Consider the following 20,585-nt stretch of genomic DNA (forward strand, 5'->3'; position numbering starts at 1 on the left):
CCAAACCCGGTGCAAATCCCACCCTCCCTCCCTGGCTCCCTCCCCACCTCCAGGCACCACCTCCTCACCTGCGAGGATGCTGCTCGTCAGCCAGGCCGCGAACGGCTCCCTCTCCGCGCGGCGGCTGCCGTCGAAGCCGCCGGGGCCCTCCACCACCAACCCCTACCCGCTCTTCGCCAACCCTCGCCTCGTGCGCCGCCGCCTCGCGCTGTCCGGCGCTGGCGCCGACCAAGCCCCGCGCCGCCTCGCGTCGACCCCAGGCGCCGCGGGCGAGGGCCCCTCCGGCTCCGCCCCCGCGGCAGCTGCCACCGAGGACCCGGTCCTCGTCCGCGTCGCCGACGACGGCGTGCCGCTCGAGGGCGTCATCCAGATTGAGAAGCCCGGGGATGCGGGCACCGAGTCCAAGCTCGTCTCCTACGCGTACCTACCTTATCCTGTCACACGCCACGCGCCCTTCCCATTCTCGTGGCCTCATTGCTTCGACCCTGTTCGCTGATTCCTGCTCCGCGTTCGTTCGCAGGAAGCTGGGTCTTCTGGCCGGCGGGGACGTGTTCTGCCTGCTGCTGTTCTCCGCGATTGGGAGGTTCAGCCATGGCCTTCCCGTTCTCGACGCCGAGACGTTCAAGACGGCTGACCCCTTCATTGCTGGTTAGGGAAAATCCGAAATGGGGCCTTTTCATGGTTGCTGTACATCTGGCGCGCGAATGGATGGTTATGGTTTGCTCAGGGATTTGGGTCTTCTGCAGGGTGGCTGCTGAGCGCCTACCTCCTTGGTGGATTTGGCGATGATGCGAAAGGGCGCAATGGCGTGGGAAATGCTGTTATCACTGCAGCTAAATCATGGGCTCTTGGGATACCGGTAATTATCAATTCTGTAATTCTACGGTTCCAAGCATGTGCCATGATGAAATGCTATCTTGATGCTTGTTTTTTTTTTTTATCCAAGGTCAATAATGTTTTTGTAAGCTGAGCCTTTCTGAAGTTTTCCACCCGTGTAACACCATCTGCTGTCATCCGTCATTGTTGTCTGTTGCTTGCATGAGTGCATTTGTCTTTGAGTTGTACATTACAAACTACAGTTATTTCTGCGTCTCATATATTCGTGCAATTATTTGATCTAGGTATTTGGCTATTTGGTTCTCTTGTCTGTTTCCACCACATATGAATCTCTTGGGGGATGGCCAACTAAGTTTTCGACATGCTTGAATGCCTTATTGATAAGAAACCTCCTCTTAATAAGGTTTTGTAGGCATCACTAAGGGCCCGTTTGGCATAGCTCCAGCTTTGGATGTTGGATCTGCAATTTGTAGACTAAATTAAAGTGGTTTGAATATTTATATTTAGTCCAAACTATAAACGAAACGAGTCATCTGTCATGTAATTGCAACCAACATGCCTCCTGCTCCAGATCCAAGGTTTTCTGAAGCTACAAATACCCAGCTCTAGGAAATGTGTGAATTTCGTAGACAAATCTTGCCAAACAAATCTAGATGCTTTTAATTAGTTGAACAAGTGATCCAAACAGACTATTGCCTGTCTCCTAGCTACACTACTAGGTGATTTAGTCTAGTATTTGGAGCAAAGTCATTTTTCCATGATAATTAGACAGGAGCAAATCCATTACTCAAGGCCTAACCAGTGGTTGTTTCATTTGTGTAGTGTCGGACATACAATACTGTTAAATTGCAATTAACATGCTTCAGCCCTTCAACATAGTGATTTGAGTAGCAAGAAAAACTATGCTTTTCTTGGAGATCTTGCATAAAAGTTAAAGTGATTAACTGTCGCAGTTTTTTTTTATTAAAAGCAGGCACCACTGTTTTTCCCATGTGGTCTTGTACATTCATCTAAATGTACCACTGCATTTACTTATGTTCTGAACTTTACAACATTTTCATATCTCATTAACTAGAGTTGGTGTGTTTTCTTATGTATAATGTCTGATGTTTACAATGATTCTCTTTCTCGTGTTAGTTGGGACTTGCCATCCGAGCAGTGACGTCTGGTCATCTTCCACCAACTCCTTTTATCTTGGTAACCATGGGAAGTACAGGGGTCTTGTTAACTGCATGGCGTGCCTTGGTATCCCAACTTCTTTCCAACCAGCAAAAGCAGCAGGATGATGTCTACCGGCGTGGAAGTCCTTTTGAGCTTTTTGAGGTCAGTAGTTTCACGAACTGAAAAAGATTCACTGAAAATTTTGCCACTGTAATATTCTGAATCTGTAATGAAACATCAAACATAGGCACTGTTGGCACATATATGATATATTTGACCAACAGTATCTAGTTTTAGCTTAAAGAAAGTTTGAGATCTCTTTTGTTGTGCTGTAAACCTGTAACTAGATACAATTCCAGACATGGCAGGCAATTACAAATGTATGCAGTTGCATGTTGTTTTTAAGGTTTATGTGCTATCATTGTTCAAACAATAAAATGACATGGAAATTGCAATTTATTTATTTCATCATTATAACACAAATTTTTTTGTACCGAACTCTTAGACTATTAGCTGCTTGCCATTTGGATCATTGGATGCCCTTCTCTTTCCCTCAACCCATCCCAACATTATTATCAAAACTTCGAAGCTCATATTTGCAATAGGGTCAGGACTAGGAGAAGATGATAGGCTGGATTGTATTCCTTATCATTTATTACAAAATGAGTTGACATTATATGCAAGAGAAACCATTGATAGATTATGATTCATATGTGATATGAATGGAGAACTCATGTTTGCCACAAGGCAGGAACTTGGAACAGCTCTTAAACTAATAGGATAAAAACTGAACAATGTTGGTTATTGTTTATGACCTAATTAAATGTGTTATGTACAGGCTTTGTGTTTCTTTGTTCTTCAGTAAGCAGTTTTCCTCGTTCCTGTGATCTGTTTCTCATTTAGCTGGTGTCTTGCAGTTACTCACATCACTGGTGCGGAGGTGGTGACGTCTGAAGACTGAAGGTACAAAAGGGCATTGTTCCTATCCGGTATCTGCATCACCAGGTTCATCCACCTGTGTGTAAGTACAATTTTGAAGGTGAAGAAGAGCAGACTAAAACCTAGTTTGGAGCATTTGCCAAACCAAAAAAATGTTTGGCAATAACACGCCTGCGATGCTGGCTTAGTATCTTATTCATAAGACGTACTCATATACCTGATCCACTTGTAAAATTGTATCTGTAGCTTAACTTATCCAAATCAATAAAACCGTTGCCTCTTGCCAGCACTTTGCATTGCTATCGACTCAACTAGAAAATAGCGTGTGTTGCCGTGCCATTGAGCCCGGTCCATTGGCCGTATTGAGCTGATCGGCAGTTGGTTTCTGTGGCTGAAAAGCTGACTGATGCTGATTTGTTGTGAGAGAAAATCATTGTACCATGGTTGATAGGCAAATTGAGCCTAAATCAAATGGTTAGGTTCTTTTATCTTTATGGCAGAGCTTGCCCACTCAGTTCTTTATTCGATTTTGGGTTCTTGTATTTTTCTGGATTTATTTGAATATTTAATGGTTTTTTTGTAGGCCACGTGTCAATCAATAGCAAGACGTCTACGGTGATTTTGTCAATCTCGAAATCTATCGATTTGAACCGTTTGTACGTATAAGTGTATATGTCCGTACGCCTGTGGTTGTATTGTATATTTCAGAAAAAAACAAAGATGGGGCAACAGGTAGAGAGGCGAATTAACACTATATTGCTAGTGTTTAATTGTAACTGTTATTAACACCCACATTAATTATACTATTGACTATATACCCTTTTTTGTTTTGAAGTTAAATAAAAATTGAACGGAACACGTCGGATTTGGCATGAAAAAAGAGTGGATTAGAGTTGACTGCATTGCAAGGTGGATAATCAAGAACCGCATGTTATGAATAACAATCTTATTAATACTAACTCTAGTTTCTAAAGGAGCCTCAACATTGATCATCACGAGATGCACTAGGGAAAAAAGGTAAATTTTAAAAATTCCCACAATAATCATAAAATATATCCTTTAATCTTATAGACTCTAATCATCAATGCTAGTATATTGGATGTATTATGTTTTATAGAAAAATGAAAGGATCAATAAGCTTTAGAGAGGGGAAGGTGTTTGAATAGGCTAAGGGCACAAAATTTGTCATGCCAAAGATTTGGCAAACCAAAATTAGGTAAAAAATTTGCTATGAATTTGGTAAGCTAAATGTGAGAGGTTGGCAAGATTTGGTAGCAAATCAATCAATAGCTAAAATTATGGCTTGCCAAATCCTTGGCTTCATATTTTGGAAGTTAACCAATCAAGCCCTAAGATATGAAATTTCTTTCAATCTTCTAAGCATCAGATTAGCAAAGTCCAAAGGTTACGATTTCTAGAGGTGTTCGGAAGTTCCAAAAAAAATTCTAGAAGTTCTGGAGTTCACAAAAAAACTAATGAAATTATAGTAATTTTTCAAAAAAATAAATTGATGAATTATCACACTTCCTTGAGTTGTACAGTAGGTTTTAAAAATCAACATCTAAAGGGTTGTCATGACAATATCAAAATTTATTACTCCCTTGGGTCTAAATTATAAGATGTTTTAAATTTTTCTAAATACATAGTTTTTGCTACGTACTTAAATATACGCTATATCTAAATCTATATTAAAACTAATATATCTAGAAAAGCCAACGCATATCATAATTTAGAACGAATGGAGTATTTGGCAGAAGTAGTCGGAATACATTTTGCTGCTGTTTCTCCACCCCAAGGATGGGTCAAAAAATGGGGGAGCACTCGATAGGAGCTGATGACATGAAACTGAGGAAGCCTTTCAGGCTGGCAGGACCCACACACAGTAAGCTCCAAGGCAGCGTGCCCAGCTGCCGCCAAGTGTACATCTTCCCCGGGCAGAGCCGGGGCCTCACCTTGGTCTCAACTCCGTCGTCGCCACTCGCCACTCCGACACTACACGCAGCACAGAATCACAGATCAGCCACCTCCGACCGTCGCATTCTTCACGACTCCTCCGGCCCAGCGCGCGCCTTCTCAAACCTTCTAGAACCCTCACCTTCCTTCTTCACTCCACTCCACCGTTCCATACCAAACCTTTTTAAGCTCTCCCATGGGGTCTGACTCTGACCTCATAGCTCATAGCAAAACAATAGAAGTAGAACAAGCACAGAACCGTCAAGCTCCGCAGGCTGCAGCTCGCCCCCAATGGCGTCTGTCTCTCTTGCATCTTCTCTCTTGTGCAGCAGCAGTGCTTCTACTAGTAGAAGCGCAGCCATGCCAAGAGTAATCAGGATCCCTCTTTTCTCCAAGAACCAGTACAGACCACCTCTTCGACCTCTTAGGAGTAATTCAGTAGTTAGGCGATCGTTGCAGCAGGAGCAAGAGGAGAGGGCGGACACGGCGTCCTCCGTCTCCGTGGCCTCCAGCGAGCAACAGGAGGAGGCGATGGCGTCGCATCATGTCGGAGGAGTGGATGAGGCCAAGGCGTCGGGTCATGTTGGAGAGGCAGATAAGAGAGGCCAGGGAGAAGGCGACGGCGAGGAGAAGAGGAGCACGGACGAGCAGCAGGAGGTGGACTGGAAGTCAGACGAGGAGTTCAAGAAGTTCATGGGCAATCCCTCCATCGAGGCCGCCATCAAATTGGAGAAGAAGCGCGCCGACAGGAAGCTCCGCGAGCTGGACCGCGAGCCCGACGCCAACCCCGTCGCCGGCCTGTTCCGGGGCTTGGTAAAGGACCAGCTGGCCCGGGAGAAGCAGAGGCTGGAGCTGGCGGAGCAGACCTTCAAGGCGCTCGACCTCAACAAGGTAATTGCTTACCCTCCTGAATTCGGTCTGCTTGATTTTGATTATCAGATGGGAGAAAGATCTGAGCTTGGGCGATTGGTACTGCCGTGCCGCGTGCAGCTGAAGAGCTGTTTCGGGTACGACACGTTCTTCGCGGTGGACGTCCGGAGATTCGGCGACGGCGGGATCTTCATCGGGAACCTGCGTAAACCCGTTGAGGAGGTGCGCCTTAAGCTGGAGAAGAAGATCTCCGAGGCCGCCGGAACAGAGGTCACCCTCTGGTTCATGGAGGAGAAGAACGACGACATCACAAAGCAGGCGTGTATGGTCCAGCCCAAGGCAGAGATCGACCTCCAGCTCGAGATCGCCAAGCTGAGCACGCCGTGGGGATACCTCAGCGCCGTGGCGTTGGCGGTCACGACCTTCGGGACGATTGCACTCATGAGCGGTTTCTTTCTCAAGCCCGGCGCCACGTTCGACGACTACGTCTCTGACGTGCTTCCTCTGTTCAGCGGCTTCCTCACTATACTCGGCGTCTCTGAGGTACGAGCGGCGGCGCAACAATCTCCGGCCTACTGTGCACTGCTGCTTGTGAATGTTTTCGCTGCGTTTGTGGTGCTCTGCTGATGATGATCATGTGATGGCAGATCGCGACGAGGCTGACGGCGGCGAAGTACGGCGTGAAGCTGAGCCCGTCGTTCCTCGTGCCGTCCAACTGGACAGGGTGCCTCGGCGTGATGAACAACTACGAGTCGTTGCTGCCCAACAAGAAGGCCCTGTTCGACATACCAGTCGCGCGCACGGCCAGTGCGTACATCACGTCGGTGGTGCTGGCCGTCTCGGCGTTCATCGCCGACGGCAGCTTCAACGGCGGCGAGAACGCCCTGTGAGTTCCTGCATGCAACCATCATCTCTCGTATCTTCTGTTCGTTCGTGACAGCCGTTCTGACTGACACTGACACTGGCGTTCAGGTTCGTGCGGCCGGAATTCTTCTACAACAACCCGCTGTTGTCGTTCGTGCAGCTGGTGATCGGGCCCTACGCCGACGAGCTCGGGAACGTGCTCCCGAACGCGGTGGAGGGCGTGGGCGTGCCCGTGGACCCGCTGGCGTTCGCGGGGCTCCTGGGCATCGTGGTGACGTCGCTGAACCTGCTCCCGATCGGGCGGCTGGAGGGCGGGCGCATCGCGCAGGCGCTGTTCGGGCGCGGCACGGCGGCGCTGCTGTCGTTTGGCACGTCCGTCCTGCTGGGCGTGGGCGCCATCAGCGGCAGCGTGCTGTGCCTGGCGTGGGGCCTCTTCGCCACCTTCATCCGCGGCGGGGAGGAGATCCCAGCGCAGGACGAGATCACGCCGCTCGGCAACGACCGCTTCGCGTGGGGGTTCGTGCTCGCCCTGGTCTGCCTCCTCACGCTCTTCCCCAACGGCGGCGGCACCTACTCCGCCTCCTTCCTCGGCGACCCGTTCTTCAGAGGCGGCATCTAGACGGACTGAATTGATCTCCTTCCGTGTATTTATAAAGTTAAAGTACTCTAGGCTAATAGCCACTCACCACTCTGCAGTTTTCACGGTTAAAATCTTTCTTGCGAGGTAGGAGTAGATCTCTTCACGTATTGTGTAATATAATGAGCACTATATAAATAAACAGTTTTTAATCTATATAAATAAAATAGTTAGCTGGTTCGGCACATCTCAATCCTCAAGAAGACAAACTTTTTTAGTTTAGACAAATATATAAAAACTATTAGCATTTATCATCAGATTAGATTGATCAAAGAATATAGCCTTATAATAAATTTATTTAAAGATACAAATATTGATACTATTTTTTATATCTAATTAGCTCTAAAAAAATGATTCCTCAAAAGAAAAGCGAGATGTGAACTTATTTTAGACAAAGGAAGTAACTATATACTCCCTCCGGTTCTATAAAACAAGTTGTTTTGGACATCGACATGGTCTTTAAGAAACGACTTTGACTGTAACTTTTTGCTATAAAATATTTATAAAATATAGTCAATATATACTTTTATGAAACTACATTTCAAGATGAGTCTACTTACATCACTTTTATATTTTCAAACTCAACCCAAAAGAAGTTATTTGTAATCAAAGTTTAAAATGTTTGACTTAAGACAACCTCAAAACGACTTGCTTTAGAGAACCGAAGGGAATATATATATATATATATATATATATATATATATATATATATATATATATATATATATATATATATATATATGTATGTATGTATGTATCCGAAGTCTAATATCCTCCCGTGACACTGTCTGCTCACTTGCTTAGTATCGGCCTCGGAACAGAACTACATAGCCGTGGGATGTGTCTTCACTAGGGCAACCAAATAGTTCACATCTCACTTCCTTTGTCCAAAATAAGTTCACATCTCGCTTTTCTTTTGAGGAATCATTTTTTTAGAGCTAATAGCTGTTTCGGAGAACTTTTGTGCTTTGTCTTACTATTTGGTTGCCCTAGTGAAGACACATCCCACGGCTATGTAGTTCTGTTCCGAGGCCGATACTAAGCAAGTGAGCAGACAGTGTCACGGGAGGATATTGGACTTCGGATACATAGCTTCTTTAGAGCTTGTTGGGCTGTATTTGTATTGACATTAATTTACTTCAACATTTGTTGATTTTGGTGAATACGTGTCGGTGCAGAAAGTGACCAACACGTAAATATTTGTAGTTTTACCGTACGTTGTGATCGAATGTGGTCTAGCACTCAATGACACAGGGTTTATACTGGTTCAGGTAACGTGCCCTACGTCCAGTTTGAGTCGGTCGGTGACTTTATTCCTGAGCCCAGGTGCTTGAAGTTTGCAGTGGTGTTACAAACGGGAAGGAGAAAGATGGGGGTACAAGAGGTCCGATCGGACTCTGGTCCGAAGGGCCGACAGTGACGGGAGCTCCGCTATGTGCGAAGTGTTCGAGCATGTGCTCTGTATAACTTTAGAGTGTCTAAAGTTACACAGGGTGAATTAATGTAGGTGAACTGAGTCGTTTGGGAGAGAGTGCATCTCCTTTTATAGATGAAGGGGATAGCCTTACAGAGTGAGGGGGAAAGAGTGTACGTATGCTAAGTCTTGTTGCCCATGCTGACGGGTACAAGATGATGGTAGACGTCCACAATACTGTTCAATGTTAGGTGCACGTGGGAGGTTGCGTCGTCTTCTTCTGGTATGACAGACATCGGTGCCTGCCACACTGTTGATATCCAGAGGCATGCAAGGTGTTTTATCATGTTTGTCCGGTACGGTAAATGCCGACGCCCACAACACTGTTGATGCCCAGAGGCACGTGGGGGGAGCCTTACCGTATTTGTCCGGTATAAGAGTTAATGACGCCCACAACACTGTAGGAGAAAATATCGGCACCTACAATACTGCTTGGGTTCTGTCGTGCCAGGAGGGTCGCAGGGTACTGCCTGGCAGGTGCACAGGGCACCGTCCCTGTTATTGCGGTTTGACTTGTGCGCCCTGCCTTACTTTCTCCGTCCGTTTCCTGGTCCTTACCGAGCGGGCGTCCCTAGTCGGTTGGTCCCAGTCGGCTCTAGTTGCGCCAGTCGGAGAGGAGTTGTAAGCAGGGGTTTGGCGTTTTCCCGGTCGGAGAAGCGGGTCGGAGTCGGAAGTAGTGTTTTGGCCAGACCTTCCGGTCGGAGAGGCTGTCCGGAGGTGGGCTGGAGACCGAAGCGAGCGCTCCGGTCGGAGAGGCGGGCTGGAGTCAGAAGCGGGCGCCGTTCTTCCTCGACCAGGCCTTACGGTCAGAGATTGGATCGCCCTTCTGGCCTGTCGTTTTATATACTTAGACCGGCCCAAGGGTTGCGCGTTGGTTCGCAACGTTGTCTGCTGGGCCGAGCCCTTGCTGGAAAGCCAGTTTATGAGAGAACCCAGGTTTATGAACCCGACGATGCGAGTGCAGGCTTTACAAACACGGGTACAAGATTGCACTTATCTCAATGTTGACATCCTGTTGTGTGGTGTGTAAGGTGAATGATTTCAATCTCCCCTGTATTGGCAGAGGAGGCCTCATTTCCTAGGAAAAACAGAATAGAATAGTAAATTTACTAAAATATTGCTATAAGAGTAAACTTACTAAAATAGAGATGTAGGTTACGATATAAGTCAGACATTAGTTTTTGTACTATAATTGTGTAAAATGAATAGAAGGATTTACTAGAATAGGGAGTACCATTCAACAATTTACCATAAGTCAACCAAGATTACGGGAAGATTTATATAAGACTTACTAGAAGGCAAACTTACTAGAATTCAATGATCGCTATAAGTGTAAATTACTACATTTGTTTGCACACTAGAATATTGTAACATGAACATAAAGATTTACTAGAATAGGGAGGCGTCATTCATGAAATTGATTAATCATACATAGTTAATGTAAAGATTAATTTATAAAACTTACTAGAACGAAGAATTACGAGAATTGGACGGTGGCTGTAATAGTAAATTACTGCAGTAGCTCACTAGCTTATGATATAACCGAGTCACATATTTGATAGCGTAAGAAATAGAACTTTAGACTGATTTAGAAAATAAAAAATATGATAAATAATTAACAAGAAACATGTAGCTTATTAAAAAATGTTTCCAGGTTATAATATGATTAAAAAATACAGTATAAAATACTACTAAATCCCAGAGGAAACTTAAACAGTGGTACACATAACAGAAAACAAAATTATCTTGATAAACTAACAACTCTAGTATTCTGTAAGACCGAACTTAATTAACACATGGAAACAATGAAACAAAGCAAGTATTCTCAGAGATGGTCACGCCTGACTAGATCAAGAAAAAAACAAAAAAAGGTGCACAGTGAAACTACAGGAACATTGAAAGGGAATCGGATTTAAAAAAAACTGTGATGGCCGGGTGCTACCAAGTTGAATGGGGATTGAGCGGGGATGGATGAGATGCAGTAATCAAATAAACTGTGATTTAAAGGGGATTTAACAGGGATGGATGAGATGCAGGCACGAAAGACCTCAGGGATTGGCTTAGCGCTGGAGACTACCTTGGCAATCTGGATGGATATGATTGGGTCGCCGCTGCACTGCACAGTATGCTTGCGCCGGCTGCATGTAACTCGATTGGGTCCAGCGAGGTGTTCTTTTCAACGGAAAGGATTCGGGGATGGGCATTGCGTCGGGGGCGGTGATTTTGGCGGCGTACACGGTAGCTGTGGCAATCAGGGGATAGGGGAGGCGGGATGTAGCATCGGAGGCGACGATTTTTGCGGCGGAGGCGGAGCTACGGCACTAGGAGGGTGGGATCCGGCTGGATTGGGAGCCAATGAAAGAGCCCAGGTGAGCATGAACAATAATCGGCTAATATGAGCCGATCTAAATGCCGGGTGGAAAGACCTACGGTGGGTGCGAGCGTCGGTGGGTCCGGACACAGAATTGGGTATTCTATGGCCAGCCATAGAATATATATATATATATATATATATATATATATATATATATATATATATATATATATATATATATATATATATATATATATATATATAGCTGTTTCGGAGAACTTTTGTGCTTTGTCTTACTATTTGGTTGCCCTAGTGAAGACACATCCCACGGCTATGTAGTTCTGTTCCGAGGCCGATACTGAGCAGACAGTGTCACGGGAGGATATTAGACTTCGGATACATAGCTTCTGTAGAGCTTGTTGGGCTGTATTTGTATTGACATTAATTTACTTCAACATTTGTTGATTTCGGTGAATACGTGTCGGTGCAGAAAGTGATCAATACGTAAATATTTGTAGTTTTGCCGTACGTTGTGATCGGATGCGGCCTAGCACTCAATGACACAGGGTTTATACTGGTTCAGGTAACGTGCACTACGTCCAGTTTGAGTCGGTCGGTAACTTTATTCCTGAGCCTAGATGCTTGAAGTTTGCAGTGGGATTACAAACGAGAAGGAAAAAGATGGGGGTACAAGAGGTCCGGTCGGACTCTAGTCCGAAGGGCCGAGAGTGACGGGAGCCCCGCTATGTGCGAAGTGTTCGAGCGTGTGCTCGGTATAACTTTAGGGTGTCTAAAGTTACACAGGATGAATTAATGTAGGTGAACTGATCGATCTCAATGAACTGAGTCGTTTGGGAGAGAGTGCATCCCCTTTTACAGATGAAGGGGATAGCCTTACAAAGTGAGAGGGGGAAAGAGTGTACGTATGCTAAGTCTTGTTGCCCATGCCGACGTGTACAAGATGATGGTAGACGTCCACAATACTGTTCAATGTTAGATGCACGTGGGTGGTTTGCGTCGTCTTCTTCTGGTATGGCAGACATCGGTGACTGCCACACTGTTGATACCCAGAGGTATGCAAGGTGTTTTACCATGTTCGCCCGGTACAGTAAATGTCGACGCCCACAACACTGTTGATGCCCAGAGGCATGTGGGGGGAGCCTTACCGTATTTGTCTGGTATAAGAGTTAATGACGCCCACAACACTGTAGGAGAAAATGTCGGCACCTACAATACTGCTTGGGTTCTGTCGTGCGAGGAGTGTCGCAGGGTATGCCTGGCAGGTGCACAGGGCACAGTCCCTGCTATTGCGGTTTGACTTGTGCGCCCAGCCTTACTTTCTCCGTTCGTTTCCTAGTTCTTACTGAGCGGGCGTCCCCGGTCGGTTGGTCCCAGTCGACTCTAATTGCGCCAGTTGGAGAGGAGCTGTAAGCAGGGGTTCGGCGTTTTCCCGGTCAGAGAAGCGGGTCGGAGTCGGAAGTGGTGTTTTGGCCAGACCTTCCGGTCGGAGAGGCCGTCCGGAGGCGGGCTAGAGACCAAAGCGAGCGCTCCGATCGGAGAGGCGGACCGGAGTCGGAAGCGGGCGCTGTTCTTCCTCGACCAGGCCTTACGGTCGGAGATTGGATCGCCCTTCTGGTCTGTCGTTTTAGGTACTTGGACCGGCCCAAGGGTTACGCGTTGGTTCGCAACGTTGTCTGCTGGACCAAGCCCTTGCTGGAAAGCCGGTTTATGAGGGAACCCGGGTTTATGAACCCGACGATGCGAGTGCAGGCTTTACAAACACGGGTACAAGGGCATTCGCAATGGCGTTACTAGGCTGTTCTTATGTAATAAATGTGATGACAGAATCAGTTCCTTTACACCATGAGCCTGATTCTATGGAGAAGTCGTTCTCTTTACACTGTTAGCCTGATTCTATGAAAACTATCAACTCCTCTTAACTTTAGAAACAGGGTAAACTCTACCTTCGTTTTAAACAAAGCATGAACAAAATCGAAAAGCTAAATAAAATTAAAATAAAATAATAATTATACTTTTAAGCAGGGTGGGTAAGAATATAACCATAATATTTTAGGTTTTCCTAGGGACATATTTCCGGTTCTTTTAGGTGTGGTTTAAAGGTCATGAATGGACCCAACGAAATAAAATAGCAAAGGCTTACTTCTGCGAACTGGGCCGGCCTTTTATTTAAGCCTCAAATACCCAGCCTTTACGCTTCGCCCCGGGTTACTGTTGGATGCTGCTGAGTGCTGACACAGTTCAGCTGAAGGCTGAAGCACAGTACGTAGTAGAGATCTGTACGACCAACACCCACACACATACAAAAAGAAAGTACATTCAGACGCTAAGAATACATTCGCAAATTATCTACAACGAAAGCACACCCCCTAAACCTCACGAGTGCATTTGTGACTTGTGTTAGGCCAGGGCTCTGTTCAGCTGGCTGGAAAAATGATTGATACTGATGTTGATGTTGATTTGTTATAAGAGAAAAACATTGAACAAGGCTTAAGGATCTATTTGATTCATCATCTAGCCGGTAAGCTTCTCTGCTAGACAGTAATCTTGATCACTTTACCCTTGGTTTAGATATATTGCTGCCGGGTAAATAGATAACAGTGGTGCTAGCGTCCGGACGTCCAGGCGGACGTCAGTGCTCGTATTCCCGCGCTTGCGCCTGCACTCCACGCCCGTGTTCGCAGCAGCACGCCGCCGCCTGCGCTTGCGTTTCACGCATCCACGTGGGGCCCACGTCGTCCGGACGTCACTCGCGTCCCCTCCGCTTCTCACGCGCATTGCAGCATGTGCAACACTCGATCTACTTTTATAACATTCAGATGAAACACTTGCAACATACGTCTGAAACACTTGTAAAACACCTAAAAACACTTAAAAGCCATTGCAAGCATGTGCAACATCAAGATGAAACATTTGCAAACATATGTGTGAAACATATGCAACAACCAGATAAATACACTTGCAATTTACTTCTGAAAAAACTGATGAAACATATGGAACAAACATTTGTAACATACGTGTATAGCCATTGCAACATAGAGTATGCAACATCCTGATCTACTTTTGCAATATCCATATGAAACACTTGCAGCATACCTCTGAACATCTGAAACACTTGAAACATACTCTTACAACATGTCATGCGCAACACTCTAGTGGGTGACGAACATCATGCCAGGCGCGTTGAGGAACTCGATAACTGCCTCGATGGGAAGATCGGGGCTGGCAAGTGGCGGAGTGAAGAGCACCATGGACTTAGCCGTCGTGAGCTTCTTTCGCTGGGGCACCTTGGCGCGAGGAGCCTCAAGGCTGGCGCGAAGTACGACACGACCGTGACGCCCTCGCCGTCTCCAGCTGCAGGAGGAGGTGACGAGGAGGACGCCGGCTCCAGCTCCGACGATGAGAGCAGAGGCGGGCGGCAGGCACGACTCCAACAGAGGAGCCTAGCGTTGCGGAGGCGGGCGAAGGTCCCGGGGTGGAGGAAGTGGAGGTGGTCGCGGCCAAAGAAGGCGAGCGGGGGGCGAGTGGTGGGGAATGCCGCGACAACCGTGCGAGTTGGAAAATGCCGCTGTCTTTTTTTTTTTGAGAAACCATAAAAGAATGAAGGTAGAGAGGAGCATTTCAACGCCCGCATCACAGCATTTCCGAGTAGACAATCTTGCCTAAACAAGCCGCCAAACATACCCTAAATCAGATTGATAGGACTAAAAATTAACAAAACCACCATTGGTATGCTATTATTGATGAGCAAATCACCTATCATTAAAGAAATAATTAGCTGACACACAAGTACCTACATTGAGTAGGAGAACCAAATCCGAACTAACTAACGCAGCCCTTGTTTAGTTGGAACCCAAATTTCAAAAAATTGCTACAGTACCTGTCACATCGAATGTTTGCGGGCCGTGCATGGAGCATTAAATGTAGACGAAAAGAAAAACCAATTGCACAGTTTGGTGGGAAATTGCGAGACGAACGTTTTGAGCCTAATTAGTCCATGTTTGAACACTATTTGCCAAATAAAAACGAACGTGCTACAGTAGCCCAAAAATCCAAATTCCTACAACTAAACAAGGGCGCAGTCTCATATCATTTCATTTGTACATTAATGCACGCAAGTACTTTACAGGATACGATGGGCCCTGTTTAGTTCATCCAAAATACCAACTTTGACACTATGCAAAAAGAAGATTCTCCGTCACAACAAACTTGTGGTACATGCATGGAGTACTAAATATTGACGAAATAAAAAACTAATTACACAGTTTGGTTGTACTTTACGAGACGAACGTTTTGAGCCTAATTAGTCAATGTTTGGACAATTATTACCAAATAAAAACGAATAAGTTACTGTACCTACAGTGCTTCGCGAAATCAGTCGGCGCCAACTTGGTGACCAACTAAACGTGGCCCATTACTATTTTACTGTTAGTACTCCCTGTCCTTCAAATGACAGGAGTTCGTAAGGTGTTGCCGCTGTCACACACTTAACACTCCCCTGTCCCTGCTCCCACCATCAACCTCCGGTTTCAGCTCTCACAAACCGTCCTCTTGTTAATTACTTTGTTTTTCTTTTTATGTGCCTGCTGCTGGTTCGGCGTTCACCTCGGCCATGCTCCCAAGTCCCAAGCGGTTCGAGTGCAATACGCTGGATTATTTGGCTGAGTAGAAAATAATGTGTACTTAATAGAAAATATTTTTATATCCAAATATTTTTACCAGCTTCGCTTTTTTACCATTATGAAGTGTGCATGGATACGTTGAAAAAGGTGGCCATGGACATTTTCACCAATCAGGGGCGATTTTCTTTTAAAAGGTTTCGTGCTTAGCTTTTGCTACATAGGTGGTGTTTAAATTCATTGAGTAAAATTTAGGGATGTCACATCACATCAGGTGTCACATCGGAGTGTCATATGAGAGTGTTTGGATAGTAATAATAAAATAAATTACAGTAGTCCCAGTCATCCGCGAGACGAATTTATTAAGCCTAATTAATCCGTCATTAGCATATGTTAATGTAGCACCACATTGTCAAATCATAGACTAATTAGGCTTAAAAAATTTGTCTCACAAATTAATCGCAATATGTGCTATTAATTATTTTTTAGTCTATATTTAATACTTTATGTATGTGTCCAAACATCCGATGTGATAGGGAGTAAACTTTAGGGGGAGAAACTAAACATGGTCTAAATGCAGGTAGTAAAGTTTAGGGATGTCACATCGGGACGTCATATGTGAGTGTTCGGATAGTAATAATAAAAAAAATTACAGAAGTCCTGAGTAATCCGTGAAACGAATTTATTAAGCCTAATTAATCTGTCATTAGCACATGTTTACTATAGCACCACATTGTCAAATCATGGATTACTTAGGCTTAAAAAAATTTGTCTCGCAAATTAGTTGCAATCTGTATAATTAGTTATTTTTTTAGTCTATATTTAATACTCTAGGTATGTGTCAAACATCAAATGTGATAGGGAATAAACTTTAGAGGAGGAACTAACCAGGCCCTGTGCTTCGTGCTCAAAAACATGTTTTTGCTATTTGGTAGTTTTTATTTTGTAACCAGAGCCTAAAACTTGCAATTTTGTTTAATTGGGTGAGCATGAGAGGCTGAAATAAAGACTATTCTTTTTAAAAAAAATTAAACAAAATGGTCCGGCACTAAGAACATATTTAGATAGTCTGTGCCTGAAGGGAGAGTTTGCTAAGAGATTTGAACATACACAAACTTTTAGTAAAATAAAAAAGTGTGGTTGGTCTTTATAGTCCAGCAGCTACTTTTATGTTTAAAAAAAAACTTGCTATGTAAATTTTGCATAATTCGATTAGTAAATGAAACACAACTATTTTGACACATTGTTTATGTTGTCGATCGTCATATATAAAGCATAGTGTTCGAAAATGCATATTAGCTTAGGCTTCGATGCATATCTTTAACATTATTACCTCTGGCCAAAAAAAGTACTCACATATTTAACTTGCATAGTTTTCACTCGATGCATATCTTTGACTGTTAATATATCCTAGAACATGTGTTTAAAATCCTCCAAATCTTTAAGACTTTGCAAATGTTTTTCAATATAAATTACATGTAACGTACATGAACTGAATAATTTGAAAGTTATTTATGATTTTGCTTTTTATAAGGTTTGACTAACCTTGATCTAAACGACATGTTTGTATGATCAGATGGAGCTAGTGTATATCTTATACACAGATGACAGACTTTTTAGTTAGTTAGTCTTTTTTAGAATTACGTCCAACACGCACGCACGCTCACCCCTATGAATACACATCGCAAACCTTATTCCTATGAGCACCTCCGAAAGACAAATTCAGAAAAATACGAGCACCCATGTCAAGTCGAGGACTTGAACCCGGATAGACAGGTTCCACCACAAGGAACCAACCAACTAATCTATGACCAGTTCGCAGTTAGGTAGTTAGTTAGTCACTGTTTTACTTCTTGATGAATATAAAGATATGAGGTATTTTTTGTGTCTTTATTCAAAAGAAAACACATACATTTACACAAGTAGTTCTATACACAGGACATATAAGTAGATAGTAAAAGTAGCGCCATCAATTGACTTGGTTCCATCTCGTGGTCGCTAAACCCGACCAGATGATTGTCACACACTAATCTAATGAAAGATCGATGTCCGGCCAGCACTCTTATGTCTCACATTTCTCATTGCAGGGGCAAAGCAGGTCTCCATCGACATCATGCGCATGCGGCATGCATGCTATATAAACACTGGAGATGGAACTTGGCTCGCTGAAACTTGACTGAATTGGCTGAAAAACATTGTTCTAGCTGAATTGTTGTGAGAGAAAAATATGATCCCACTAAAAAAAATAAGCTAAATAGTGCGGAATCTAAGGTAAGCCGAATGAGGCCTATTGCATTGAGCCACACCGGCCGCACTTTCCATTCCTGCGATCTCACCTGATTATCGTGCGCGCGCGCGAGCCGGGACGATCCATCGATGATCGATCGGCGGCCTCGATGAAGAGGCGGCGATGATGACCCCCCCCCCCCCCCCCCCCTGTACGCGTGCCGCGTGCGGGTGCCGTATCATACACTTCACCGTATGGTTAAACACCTAGTTAATCGTGAGTGGTTAATTAGCAGTGTGGTCAATCACTAATGTCTCACCCTGTCCACTGCAAAGAGGGACAATCAGCTTTCTTCCATATATGGCCAACGATGGAGTTTTCTTCTATTTGCGATTTGGAAGGCGAAGGCCTTGGAACTGGATGGCTATTGTAAGTAGAGGCCATGTTTTTTAGCAGCTGTATGGAAGATTATGCTTCTCGAAGCGAAAACGGCTCAACACGTTAGAGAAAATTGACTTTAGAGAAGCAAATGTTCTGCCAAACACAGTGCACACAACAACCATTGTAAACGATTCTAGCAATCTAATGAAAAGAACTTATGTCGGTTCCCTATCTGGAGGCATTGTTGTGGACTTGTGGTGGAACACCTCTATGCTTATTTGACGCTCTGGGTGGGGTGGCGTTAGGTTGCCAATGTTTGGGTGGATATCCGGATGTTATGTTGTGTCTTATTGTTGATGCCATTGTATTGAGGGTTTGAGTTTTTTTTATGGTTTGGTTGTTGTTTTTGTGCACTGTTGCGGCGTCCTCTGAACAGTATTTATCCCCTTTTCTATTGCTTCTTTTGAGTTTAGACTGAAAATTAATATAATTCTGATAAAAATCTTGCCAGGTTTACGTCGTTGCTTTTGTAAGTTGCTCCCCTTTTATTACGAAAAGAGATAATTTTACATGTTTTTTTTTACCAAATCCTTCTATTATATTAAGTATAGCTGATATCATTTTAATATTTTTTTGAATTCTTTTAAAAATGATAGGTTTGATGCTTTTGAATTTACTGTATTAATTCAACTTCCTACTCGCAGTATGCTCTTAATGATTTGGCATTTGATTGGCATGTATATTTAGCTTAAATTTTATGTTTTTATATAATCACAACTTAAAAAGACGGTCAGAATTTCTCATGAAAACTAGCTATAAAATATTTGATCTTAGGCGTATTTCTCTATAGACATGTATTTAAATTAATTCACCTTTATGTCTACTCCTCGCTATAGGAACGTGCCGGTCAAACTTTCTTAAGTTTTACTAGGTTTGTAGAAAATATTATCAACATTTGTATCTCTAAATAAATTTATTATGAAAATAGATTTAATGATCTATCTAATGATACTAATTATGTCTTATAAATATATTTTTTGTATATATTTGGTAAAGTTGACTAGTTGAGTATGTTTGACTTCTCGGTAAGCACAGTTAAAAAGGAATGGAGGAGTACCTGTGAAGCATTCAACCAATCTATGAAGAAAAAAAATAAAGGGAGACGGATAGTTCAAAAGCCTGTAAGAGTAGAAGCAGCACCAATTGCAAGTGTCCTATCCCTTAAAAAAAAAAAAAAGAGAACATAGTCCATCCCAAATAGATAGACCAATAGATCAGTCTTTTACTCAAAGATGGGGCATTGCTAACCAGCAGGTCACACTCACACCCGATCCAGTTTCTTCTCATTCTCTTTGATTCTTCCTAGTGCCCAGGCTTTGGATTGTCGAGTAGTTGCAATCCTCTCAAGTTGGGATCTCCTGTTAACTCAAAGTAAAAGTATTTCTATTTGTTTGTTGAATCAGTCTATGAATCGGTTTCAGCTTAAATGACTTGTTGGAACTACGTCCTCATCATCCCAAAAGATTGTTAAATGCGCTTTAGACAGGTTTTCGGATTAGAGGAAATGATGCTTACTTGGATCCTAAGCTTAAGTATCTCTCTTAAGCTTAGGATCACATAATATTAAGATTAACACATGCTCCGTAAATATCTTGCCGGTTGCTTTTTGGAAAGAAAAAAAATATAATGAAAATTAGATAAATCTAAGGTCTAATAAAAAACAATTGTTCAAGATCTTATCCATCCTCCTCTTCAGTCTTCATGAGTGCAGCATTGTTTTTTCTTGAAAGAACAGGGATACAGGCCCTTACTGAACGAAAAGAGCAACAGATTGGACATGTTCCGAATACAAAAGCCTCATACATAGGTATTTTTAATTGCCTAGTACATGTACTCCCGTGTATAGGAGCACAGAAAAACCTCTGAGTAGACTAGACTGTTGGAACAAGATAATTTCTCTGCTCTACTCTCATCTTATTTCAGCTTATTCTCTCTCACAGAACACTGTTCAATCATCCGAAATCATTCAAAATAAGTCAAATAGTGGAGCAGCCGAACACAAGAGCCTAGCACAAGCATGATGTCACTAACGCCGTGTTTAGTTTCAGAAAGTTGGAATTTTGGGCTATTGTAGCACTTTCGTTTTTATTTGACAAATAGTGTTCAAACATGGACTAATTAGGCTTAAAACGTTCGTCTCGCAATTTCCCACCAAATTGTGCAATTAGTTTTTTTTCGTCTATATTTAATGCTCCATGCACGGGCCGCAAACATTCGATGTGATGACTACT

The 20,585-nt window shown here is 43.7% G+C and overlaps 2 protein-coding genes across 5 annotated transcripts; both read left to right on the forward strand.

The window, feature by feature from the left end:
* Positions 1-3,754, forward strand: LOC136538130 (uncharacterized). Of its 4 annotated transcripts, none has more exons than XR_010779209.1 (6): positions 2-420; positions 521-648; positions 747-859; positions 1,975-2,160; positions 2,916-3,019; positions 3,521-3,754. XR_010779209.1 is itself a non-coding variant. In XM_066530107.1 (6 exons), the coding sequence occupies exons 1-5, from the start codon at positions 77-79 to the stop codon at positions 2,943-2,945; spliced, it is 801 nt and encodes a 266-aa protein (XP_066386204.1). In that variant the 5' UTR covers positions 2-76; the 3' UTR covers positions 2,946-2,961; positions 3,521-3,753. The 4 variants fall into 4 exon arrangements, 3 of the variants coding, with proteins under 3 accessions (XP_066386205.1, XP_066386204.1, XP_066386203.1); XM_066530107.1 differs by having other exon boundaries at positions 2,916-2,961; positions 3,521-3,753; XM_066530108.1 differs by lacking the exons at positions 2,916-3,019; positions 3,521-3,754 and adding an exon at positions 2,604-2,697 and having other exon boundaries at positions 1-420.
* A 1,336-nt stretch (positions 3,755-5,090) lies between these two features.
* LOC136538131 (probable zinc metalloprotease EGY3, chloroplastic) lies at positions 5,091-7,446 on the forward strand. The gene is made up of 4 exons (XM_066530109.1): positions 5,091-5,781; positions 5,881-6,303; positions 6,408-6,646; positions 6,733-7,446. Exons 1-4 carry the CDS (start codon positions 5,182-5,184, stop codon positions 7,241-7,243), a joined length of 1,773 nt encoding a protein of 590 aa, XP_066386206.1. The 5' UTR covers positions 5,091-5,181; the 3' UTR covers positions 7,244-7,446.
* Positions 7,447-20,585: the final 13,139 nt, after the last annotated feature.

The sequence above is a fragment of the Miscanthus floridulus genome, chromosome 2, assembly GCF_019320115.1.
Source record: "Miscanthus floridulus cultivar M001 chromosome 2, ASM1932011v1, whole genome shotgun sequence".
Lineage (NCBI taxonomy): Eukaryota > Viridiplantae > Streptophyta > Magnoliopsida > Poales > Poaceae > Miscanthus > Miscanthus floridulus.

Coding starts and splice junctions, on each gene's coding strand:
- LOC136538130 (XM_066530107.1), top strand. CDS start 77: ATGCTGCTCGTCAGCCAGGCCGCGAACGGCTCCCTCTCCGCGCGGCGG. Junction 421..520: donor TCCAAGCTCGTCTCCTACGC/GTACCTACCTTA, acceptor GTTCGTTCGCAG/GAAGCTGGGTCTTCTGGCCG. Junction 649..746: donor GGCTGACCCCTTCATTGCTG/GTTAGGGAAAAT, acceptor GGTCTTCTGCAG/GGTGGCTGCTGAGCGCCTAC.
- LOC136538131 (XM_066530109.1), top strand. CDS start 5,182: ATGGCGTCTGTCTCTCTTGCATCTTCTCTCTTGTGCAGCAGCAGTGCT. Junction 5,782..5,880: donor AGGCGCTCGACCTCAACAAG/GTAATTGCTTAC, acceptor TGCCGCGTGCAG/CTGAAGAGCTGTTTCGGGTA. Junction 6,647..6,732: donor AACGGCGGCGAGAACGCCCT/GTGAGTTCCTGC, acceptor ACTGGCGTTCAG/GTTCGTGCGGCCGGAATTCT.